Source organism: Priapulus caudatus, unplaced genomic scaffold (genome assembly GCF_000485595.1).
Source record: "Priapulus caudatus unplaced genomic scaffold, Priapulus_caudatus-5.0.1 Scaffold497, whole genome shotgun sequence".
Taxonomy (NCBI): Eukaryota; Metazoa; Priapulida; class Priapulimorpha; order Priapulimorphida; family Priapulidae; genus Priapulus; species Priapulus caudatus.
The window spans coordinates 148328-159336 of NW_014577558.1; the positions used below are offsets into that span (position 1 = coordinate 148328).

Genomic DNA, 11009 nt, shown 5'->3' on the forward strand with positions numbered 1-11009 from the left:
TGTTTGTTGCATACTTCCTAGTGTTGAGAAAAATATATATTAGTCAGAAATAGCTAAACGAGCCAGGTCAAACAGAGGTCAGGGGGACGTAGACCTTATGTGCGGCAGTGGCAGTAAGTTTGTATAGCCAAGTGACATGTGATAACTTTTCTAGTGTTAATCACTGCTTTTCGTACCTCTAGTAACTATAGCCCGCGTACAGTTGCCGATGGAACTGTACGCGGGCTATATATTAAACAGTCACCCTGTGCCAAACCCAAACCCTAACCCTAACCCTAACCGTAACTGTAAACCGACTCGATTATCTTATATACAAGTGTCATAGTACCAAATACCGTCTATGGTGTGGTGGCGATTTTACGCATTAGTAGTACGGGAAAAAAACACGCAGGCGGCGTTGGGCTATGGGGTTTGTGGGGAGGGGAGGTAGAAACAAATCCCCCGGCAAATGTGAAATGTATGACGAATGGAATTATCTTGAGTAGATACCACAACTTCTTAATAAAGAAAATAAGTTAATAAGTTAATAATTAAAATTTCAACGTTGTTTCAACGTTGACTTAGCAATTCTTTTTCAACTGTTGACTAAATGTTGTTATCACAACGTTGATTCAACGTACAACATTCAACGCATATTCAACGTTGAAATTTCAACGTTGTTTCAACGGTGATTTGTCGACACTGTTTCAACCGTTGAATATTCAACGTTGATTCAACGTAGCCTACAACATTCAACGCATATTCAACCGTTGAATATTCAACGTTGTTTCAACGGTGATTTGTCGACACTGTTTCAACCGTTGAATATTCAACGTTGATTCATCGTTGAATCAACGTTTCATTAACAACAGTGGTATTTCAACCAAATTTCAACGTTGAATTTAGGTTGAGTGCCAGCTGGGTTGCATAGGCCTAGCTATCGCGGAATATCAGGCAAATAATTTTCAAAATAATACACTGTATTTACTATTATTTTTAATGTAGGCCTATATAGCAGAGATATTCATTTGAGTTATTTCTAAATTGACATATTGTAATTACTGTTATGCTACATCTATACCGAACTGCGATGTTTGTTATTTTACACAGTGTATGACATAGGCCCTGTTGGAATTATTATTATAATAAATGTAGATGAAATTGTGATGTTGATTTTTTGCACACTAATGATCAATGTATACCGCGGTATGTCATTCTGTTTCCCCACCGGTACGCTGTAATTACTATCATTCTAAATGTTTGCCGCGGCATGTCATGTTATTTCAACACTGATATCGTACAATTACTAAAATCCTAATCGTAGACCGGCATTTCTTCTCAAGGCGGCGAGCGATGTCACCGCCATTCGTATGTAGGTCTACATTAGCATAGCTGGCGATTAACTGTGCACGCGTGCCTCTGACCCTTAACAGTTTTAGCTAGAAATTGTCGAAGTATATGCCAAGATTTGCGTAAGACCTATATAGCACGTAATAAGCTAATTAGTATCAGTCGGTCAGTGTTGCCTTAGAAAATCTATATCGAACATAAAGTAACTACACGATTAGGGTGCGTAGCTAACCCATTTTGCTGAGGGGGTGCAAGCCACGTGCGTGGCGTGTTCTAAGAGGGTGACCGCCATTGACCATGTAGGATCAAGAGCGCATTAAGTATACTTAATACGCTCTTGATGTAATATATCTACATTTCTTTGAGGGCAAATGCCCTTTAGCCCCCCCCCCCGCCTCTACCGCTAGCTACAGTCCTGGCATGTCGCTTGGCTTCCTGAACTGGTGCTTCTCTTGTAAAACTAAGCTGAACATAATTTTTCTTTCTATTAACTAAAAATCTGTTAGAATATATGGGAGATTTAATGTTCCTAGTATGCATTGCGTTATATTGTTATACAGTACACAGAATCTATTATCCGAATTCCTTGGGACCAGACACGTTTCCGAATTCGGCATTTTCGGATTTCGGAATGGTAGTACAGAACAGATATACATACTGAATATCCATTATCCTACAACTATAACCAGTACTAAAACCCAAGTTTTCAAGAGGCCAAGTGCTGTACCGGTACAGTACACTACATATATAAGTAATGTCAAGCAGTGAACCTTATGCAGAACATTATGCAGAACCTTAGTTTCTGCAGTGAACCTTATGCAGCCAAACGCGAGCTTTGGTGGGCAGACGAACTCGGATAATAAATTATGTACTGTACATTAATAAAGGCACAGCGGCGAACCCAGGGCGTGATGCTGCGGGCAAAGTGAATATTATACATCGGATTTTACCAAGCACACGTGCTGTCAGCTCATCCGGCTCCACTTTAAACGTAAAAGAACAGCCGAAGAAAATTATCTTGGCAGTCAACAGTGACCAACGCACGAGCGCCATCTCCCTGTACAGTGATGTAGGCATAGCCGGGAACCCGGGGCGTGATGCTGCGATCAACGTGAATATTATAGATCAGATTTTACGAAGCACACGTGCTGTCAGCACGCCCGGCTCCACTTTAAACGTATAAAAACGGCCGAAGGAAGTTCCCTTGGCAGTCAATGGCGACCGACGTCGGAGCGCCTTTTTTCACGTACATTAACATAGCGGGGAACCCAGGGCGTGATGCCGCGGGCAAAATGAATATTATAGATTGGATTTTACCAAGCACACGTGCTGTCGGCCTTCCCGGATCCACTTTGAATCTATAAGTGTGACGGAAGACAACTCTCTTGGCAGTCAACGGCGACCGACCTCAGCTGAGCGGCTTTTTAATGTTCAATATCATAGCGGGGAACCCAGGGCGTGATGCCGCGAGCAAAGTGAATATTACAGAACGGGTTTTGCCAAGCACACGTGCTGTCCGCTCGCTCGGCTTCACTTTAAACGTATAAGAACGGCGGAAGGAATTTCCCTTGGCAGTCAACGGCGACCGAAGTCGGAGCGCCCTTTTTCATGTACATTAGCATAGCGGGGAACCCAGGGCGTGATACTGCAAGCAAAGTGAATATTATACATCGGATTTTACTAAGCACACGTGCTGTCAGCTCGGCCGGCTCCACTTTACACGTATAAGAACGGCTGAAGAAAATTCTCTTGGCAGTCAACGGTGACCGACGCACGAGCGCCATCTTCCGTAACCAGTTGGAACGTATAAGAACGGCTGAAGAAAATTCTCTTGGCAGTCAACGGTGACCGACGCACGAGCGCCATCTTCCTGTAATATAATTATGCGTTCATCATAGTGTTATTTAATCGAAAACTGCAATGCATATATCTTTCTCGCTATTTATCTATATATCTATATATATAAAGTTGTTCAGCCGAATTAGTGTGTTCACGCATAACTAGAGAACTCCGCAGCCTAGAGGAAAACTAAAGATATTTTCAGAATCAGCACGTCTGGGAGGTAGTTCTGGCTAAAACAAAAATTTTAAAAAGTTAAAAAGTGAAACATTCATAAAAAATTATATTGATCAATAGATGGCGGTCACGTACGTACACACAACATCCCGTCTGAATCCATGGTGTATAAACGTGATGGCGCATGCAGTGAGTGGGCTCATCAGTACAAAATCCGTCTGCTACACCTGGATTCCGGGTTCGAGTCCCAGCTGGGGAACTTATTTCTCCTTTTTTCATTTTTTCCTTTTACCTACCTCTTTAGTATGTATTATTTAAATTTTTTATGCGATGGGATGGGATGGTATGGGATGGGATGGGATGCGGTGCGATGGGATAGGATGGGATGGGATGGGATGGCATGGCATGGGATGGCATGGCATGGCATGGGATATGGTACTGAATGTGATGAGATGGGATGGGATGGGATGGGATATGGGATGGGATGCGGTGCGATGGGATGGGATGGCATGGCATGGAATGGGATGGATGGATGAATGGATGCATGGATAGATAGATAGTTAGATTTCTTTTTTTTCCTTTTTTCCCTTTACCTACCACTTTAGTATGTATTATTTTTAATTTTTAATTTATTTTTAATTTATTAATTTATTTATGTAATAAATTATATTATTTATGTCTTTTATCTTTTGATTTCTGATTATTTTTTACTGTTTGGGATGGGATGAGATGGCATGGCATGGGATGGCATGGGATGGCATGGGATGGCATGCGATGGGATGGGATGGCATGGGATGGGATGGGATGGGATGGCATGGGATGGCATAGCATGGCATGGCATGGCATGGCATGGCACTGAATGTGATGAGATGGGATGGGATGGGATATGGGATGGGATGCGGTGCGATGGGATGGGATGGAATGGCATGGCATGGAATGGGATGGATTGATGGATGGATGCATGGATGGATGCATTGATAGATAGATAGATAGATTTGTTGGGGTATTTTCCTTGTTGGGGTATTTTCCAAGCGGTCACCAGCTGAGTAACGCCACTGATTTCCCCGGGCAACGCCGGGTATCCCGCTGGTATATCCTATATAAAGTTGTTGAGTTTGTCTGTACTCTTATAACTAGAGAACTACGCACCCTAGAGGAAAACTGAAGATATATTCAGAATATATTTTGTGTTTGTCGAGCAGTGTGCAATACCATTGTAATTGAGTTGTAAACTGATCGTATCGTTTCACACGTTCAGAAATTACCCTTCGCACAGTCATAAATTGCTCCTTGTTCCACTCTTAGAAATTTCGCTACTCGCCCCACCTACCGGTGGGATAATGTTACTTAGGCCGGACGCATCCTGATAAACATTTGGTTGAGCTCTAGTTATCTGCTAGTTTAAGAAGCGCATATCGAATGAAGAACTCTTGAATTATTACACATTCAGTATATCAACAGAGATATTTCTGTCGCTACATTCTGGCATCGTTTTATCATATCATTTTCAATGTTTCCATCGTGGAATATCACAGAACGAACTCCGACAACAAACAACCGATGTGTAAGAAGCCATTTCGAGGTCACGTAATATATCAGGTCACATTTAATTGGAGGGGTAGGGATAATATTATAAAGTAGGAAAAGCTATATTGCTACACGTTGTGAACGCAAAGACAAAGATTACACCCTTTAACGGTTTAGATTTTTGCATTATTATTATCTGACACTATTGAAACGCGTAGTAATTATAACAACAGTTCGCCCCATGTCATTTATTACCCCTATGCACCAAATTTTAACAATCTTTGTTCGATTCACGCTCAGCTACACTCACCTCGAGTGCTTGCTTATATAAGTAGCGGCTTTCTCTGTTTCTGTCGTTAAGTTGCGTGTTTATTTGTTGTTGGGATACGTAGAATACACCGTGTGATTTATTTTCTGCACGAGTTTGTATTACTATATTTACGCGATATTTTGTATAGCGATGAAGCCACGAGGACATCGTGTTGTGCAGGATGCGGCAGCGGGAGAAGCGCCTGCACGTCAGTGTGGTTCTGAACAAACGCGTCAAAAGAGAAAGAAGAGAAGAAAGGAAAGTTTCAACTCATATATCTTCCAGGTAGCCATCGAGATGATGTAAGACTTGCTGACTATAAAGCAGTCTTCTGCTGTGCGTACTAATTGAAGATGATTGTGTGTGCGTATGTGCTTGCGTGCGTGCGTGCTTGCGTACGCGGGTGCGTGCGTGCATGCGCACATACGCGTCTCTTCATGAGTGCGCACACGAGTGTGTGCACATGTGAGTTCGTACACGTTTATGTCTGTATGCGTTCTAATAATCATTTATTTGCACGCGTGTTTGACAAACGCGAAGCGAACCCTTTACCCAAATTCTTGTGCTTAAGGTTCTTCAGCAAGTGCATCCTGGCAAGAGCATGTCTAAGCTGGGCATGAGCACAATGAACGGACTCGTGTGGGACGTATTTGAGCGACTCTTACTCGAGACCTGTCTTCTAGTGAATATCTCAAAACGGAGCACGATCACACATAAGGACGTAGAAGCTGCTACTCGGCTCGTCTACAGAGGTGACCTTGCCCTTCACGCCGTGATGGAAGGCAGCCGAGCAATGCGGCGGTAAATAATTGCGCTTTACTGCCATGCTGCTTACTATGCTGCCCGCCCGCCCGTCCGCCCATCCGTCCCCCATTCCATCTGTCTGTCCGTCTGTCTCTCTGTCTTTCGGTCTCGCGGTCTCGCGGTCTCTCTGTCTCTCTATTTCGCGGCCAGGCGGTCTCTCTGTTTTTTTCTCTCCTTCTATCGCTAAATCTCACATACACGCCGTCGTTCTCTATTCCTCTCTATTTCATTCATGAGCTCTTACTCTCTCACTTCAAAAGATTCATCCCTGAACTTTAGAAACTGTTTACTGATTACAGATTCAATTCAAACCGCGAAGCCCACGCTGATGAGACCGAGGGGCATGACCAAGCGGATCAGCCAGCCCAACGATCTGCACAATTATCGGAAATGAAGAAGTAGTTCATTCTACAATAGAACTTATTCCTGAAGAAATTCGGTGTGACGACTGGGTAACTGTACACTGCGTGGAAACAGCTGAAATTGATCTTTGTCGTTGTGATCTGAGGCTTGTGATGTTGACATGTGAATGATAGTGGTATTTGATCGTGCAACGTACAAGCGTCTGGGTGAGTTAGGTGAGTAGTTATGGTACTATAACCAGCTTAACTGGCTTAACGGCGTCAACATATAATATATAATACAGGGGCGTGGGCTGTAAATACATTTAAAGTGAGAGATATCTCTCTTCGCACATCTCGATTACCTCGATACCCTAATAACAATCATACAATTATAACAACAGCAATATTAGAAACAAAACGAAGAACTGCAATACTTTTGCCGTGGGCTCAAGTTCGTGCATGTGTGTGTGTGTGTGTGTGTGTGTGTGTGTGTGTGTGTGTGTGTGTGTGTGAATGTGTGTGTGTGTGTGTGTGTGTGTGTGTGTGTGTGTGTGTGTGTGTGTGTGTGTGTTTGCGCGCGCGCGCGTGCGTGCGTGCGTGCGTGCGCGAGTATATGAGGCATACAAGGCTACGCATTTTAAAGTACACTGTAAAATATGACAATATGACCTTGATACAGGGGAGCTATTTTCGTAGCTTTAAGTCAAAAGCGAATGAAGCACATTTGCTTTTATTCACTTCCGTTAACGGGAAACCCGTAACCCACATTTGTGTCTGGCTTGCCAGGTGGCGCCACTCGTTACAGCGAGTATCTAACTAGCAGCCGATCAACGAGTAGTGGCCACTGATCTCTACAAACTCCACGACAAATGGCGCTCTTGCTCTGGCTCGTATCCGGAGAACGTTGTACGAAGGGGGCGCTGCATGCAGTTTGTGATCTCTATATACTAACAGTTACGCTGAGAGGGTCTATGTCCCCCAGGGTACTGCCGGAACATACCCTGGGTACAGGAACGTACCCTGGTACTATCTAATATGCCGGACCGTACCTCGCCTACTCCCTAACCCTAACCCTAACCATATCAGATAGTTACCAGGGTACGTTCCTGTATACCGGACCGTACCCAGGGTACGTTCCGGCAGTACCCTGAAGGACATAGACCCTATGAGCAACAGTTGTAAACAGTAGTATATAGATCAGTGGTTGTGGTGCACACAGCAAGCATTACAGGCGCCTCACTGTAGCAGACTCCCAGGTTATGTCCGACGCAACCTGAACCATGCATGCAGGCAACGATTGCTGTTCTCAGGGCCGGCGGAAGCAAATAAACATTGGTCAGGCCATTTAGCATCAATAGGAGTGTTTCACGTGACGTCATAGATCAGGTCACGTGTATTTGTTATGTGTCATGGTTGGCAGAAGCGAAGCGTGCTGCTTGACATTTAGAGATGAATGACTACATGTTCTGATAGAAAGCGCTGTTTATGTAGTGCACGTACACGTGCGTACTGCGTGCGTGCGTGTGCACGTACACGTGCGTGCATGCGTGTGTGTGTGCGTGCGTGCGTGCGTGCGTGCGTGCGTGCGTGCGTGGGCACGTACACGTGCGTGCGTGTGCACGTGCACGTACACATGCGTGCGTGCGTGCGTGCGTGTGTGCGTGCGTGTTTGCGTTCGTGTGCACGTACACGTGCGGGCGTGCGAGCGTGCGCGCGTGACACGTAGGCCCCTACAAGTGCCTGTGCACGTACACGTGCGTGCATGCGTGCGTGTGTGCGTGCGTGTGCACGTACACGTGTGCGCACGTAAACGTGCGTGCGTGTGCACGTATACGTGCGTGCGTGCGTGCGTGCGTGCGTGCGTGCGTGCGTGCGTACACGTGCGTGCATGTGTGCGTGTGCACGTACACGTGCGCGCGTGCGTGCATATGACGTCAACGTTTATAAACATGAAACACTCCTGACCAGGTGCCCACGGCGCAGCCGTGGCGGGGGGGCTCTACGGGGGGTTTCCCCCTCATCAAAGGGGGGTTTGGGGGAAATTTTTAAAATTTAAGACACCAAGATGCCTTTTTAGAGCTTAAAAATACTTTTCAAAACTCTAACAAATATATATTTATACTTCAGTATAGGCCTAATCATTTCGGCATCTGCCAATTTACATGTCAAATTTTTGTGCACAAAGAGAAATTGGACAGTTTGGACTTGGAGAAAGCAGTTGATAGGTTTATAAAAAATCACGATCATCGCACAGGAATATTTGGCCCAGTTTCATAATTGCATATAGTTCGTTTCATATATTTAACTCTCGTTAATAATTATCAGGTTACATGAAGATACTTTAAATTGACTACGTCACGAATTTTCTATGGTAAAATTTGTTAAATTTTTGTTGCCATTTTTTTACATTAAAAGTAAGAACTAACGGGACTAAACGTATCGTCAAATTCTTACCTGATAAGATTGGTAATTTAGATTCAGACCTAAAAACCTGGACGATTTGATATTAGTGTTCCTGACATTAATTGCTTGCTATGGGCTATGTATGAGTCACGAGTGTATGTTTACATCGAACAATATAGTAAAATAAGAAGTATAATGCAGCAATTTAACCATAAAAAGTGAACAAAATTACTTATATTTTGTGACTTTTTTTTTACTATTTACGGTGACGTAATCACTTTAAGCAGCATCACGTTATTTAGACGCAGTTGCGTCATTGTAGAGCGCAGATATGTTTTTAGTCGTCGCAATGCAGAAAACGATCGTTCGCTTATATTGAACTAATTATATTGAATAATTATATAATAATAATTATATTGAACGGACATAAACAATGGCGCTCACAATGGCCGAGCAGCAGACGATCGTTTCTGGTACAGTATCAGCAATTAAAGAGATTAACACATGTCTTCTTCTAAACATTCTTCAGTTTATTACCGGTACTATAGTCATGTAGTAGTATATATGCGTGTATACATAAACTATATGTGATTTGAGATCATTATATGCTCGGGATTGCAATAATTGTAGATCCGGCCTGTGCATAACGAAAATGTGTGCTTGAAAAAAATCATGATCGTAAAAATTATTGGTCCGGCCGGACTGGCCAGACCGGCTCCGCCGGCCCTGGTTCTAGGGGCGAAAGATCAGGTTCACTGACGCTATGTGCAGACGCTTTGTGCGTGTGTAACATGTGTCGTTTCCTTTTACACTCGATAGTCCCTCAAATATATATGCATGCGACATATGGCATGTTACATGTGACGTAACATTTCTCCGTACAAAGAAATACTTTATTTTTAACATATTACTCAGCATCTTCACTGCTTTGCTCTCGTCCCGTGTACTTGTCTAGTCCAGCATAGGCCTATATATGAATAGATACTACCGTCGGTTCTCGCCGTTGTATGGGACAGCTCGCAGGAACGTGTGTTTATCGGGAGGATGGCTTTTAGAACTATTAATGTGTACCACAAATATTTTTCAAGAGGACATGAGAACCTCTGCTGTCCTCGTAAATCATTGTCATCTCTACCAAGATTCCCTTGTGGATGATTGGCATTTGGCCTTTGCTTGTATTGTGCACAACAGGTTTCTACGGATCTCATTCATCTGCATGGTGGAGTGAGCTCGCGATTACTCGAGAGGTTAATTACTGTTTTACAAGTTCTCCGTGCCTTTCCTAATGCGCTTATTCGTGGTGATAGGAAATGATCGCCCGTTTCTATCCCCTTTGTGCGGTGTGTAATCCGGTACATATGGATACTATATATATACGGCGCTCTTGCCACTAACTGTTACATACGTTGAACTGTTTAATATATCGGGAGTAAGACAACAAGGAATATTAATATTGATTTTAATCACTATAATAATTCCTTATTAGACTCACGGTATATACGGATGTTATTCCTGAATGTGTTTATTAAGTAATTACTCGCCGTTTCTTGTGTGCGCGCATGTTGGACTTTGTATGCCGCGTAGCTGAGAAAACAATAAAATAAACTACTGGTGATTATGCTTTCATATAGATTTTTCGGCTCTACCGTGCACATTCATTTACAATACATACGGCTACCGCTTTGCCGTAACAACAGGCATATAGCTATACACGAATCGTATTCCATGCACTAACATCTATCTATACACATCTATATCCTGCTAGCATGTGGAACATGGACGTTAAACAGATATGATGATGACACAAGAGTAAGTCTTGTAGCAGTCTTTGTAATATTTTTGTAGTACTACTGCGTCTTACATGTTAATCCAGCATCAATGCTGCATGTACAGGGGAACATGTTTCTTTTTTCTTCTCAATTCGGCTTAGGCGACATTTATTTATTGATTATAACATACTAAATAAAAGATTTAAATAAGTTCTCACAATAACACGAGCCTCTTGTCTTTGGATGGTAATGTAACTGTTGCACGTACATGTAGATTGCTACATTTCCGTTATTTCAATAAAATATGTAAACCTACAAATTACATCTTGGTCAGAACAGGGCAAGAACACCATAAAAATTATTATTTTATTCAAATATTTTGCATCTGACTATAAGACTGCACTGTTTGCAAATCTATATGCACTGCATGATGAATTAATGAAAGTGTCAATGACACTGTAGCTCACCACAAATGAAAGTGTCAATGACACTGTAGCTCACCACAAA

At 43.0% G+C, this 11009-nt stretch overlaps 1 protein-coding gene across 2 annotated transcripts; it reads left to right on the top strand.

Moving 5' to 3' along the window:
• The first annotated feature begins 4854 nt into the window (after window positions 1–4854).
• Window positions 4855–6810, top strand: LOC106811034 (late histone H2B.L4-like). Of its 2 annotated transcripts, none has more exons than XM_014814551.1 (4): window positions 4855–4909; window positions 5331–5467; window positions 5754–5983; window positions 6286–6810. In XM_014814551.1, exons 1-4 carry the CDS (start codon window positions 4906–4908, stop codon window positions 6386–6388), a joined length of 474 nt encoding a protein of 157 aa, XP_014670037.1. In that variant the 5' UTR covers window positions 4855–4905; the 3' UTR covers window positions 6389–6810. The 2 variants fall into 2 exon arrangements, with proteins under 2 accessions (XP_014670037.1, XP_014670038.1); XM_014814552.1 differs by having other exon boundaries at window positions 5754–5934.
• The last annotated feature ends 4199 nt before the right edge of the window (window positions 6811–11009 follow it).

Coding starts and splice junctions, on each gene's coding strand:
- LOC106811034 (XM_014814551.1), top strand. Junction 5,468..5,753: donor TCAACTCATATATCTTCCAG/GTAGCCATCGAG, acceptor CTTGTGCTTAAG/GTTCTTCAGCAAGTGCATCC. Junction 5,984..6,285: donor GGCAGCCGAGCAATGCGGCG/GTAAATAATTGC, acceptor TACTGATTACAG/ATTCAATTCAAACCGCGAAG.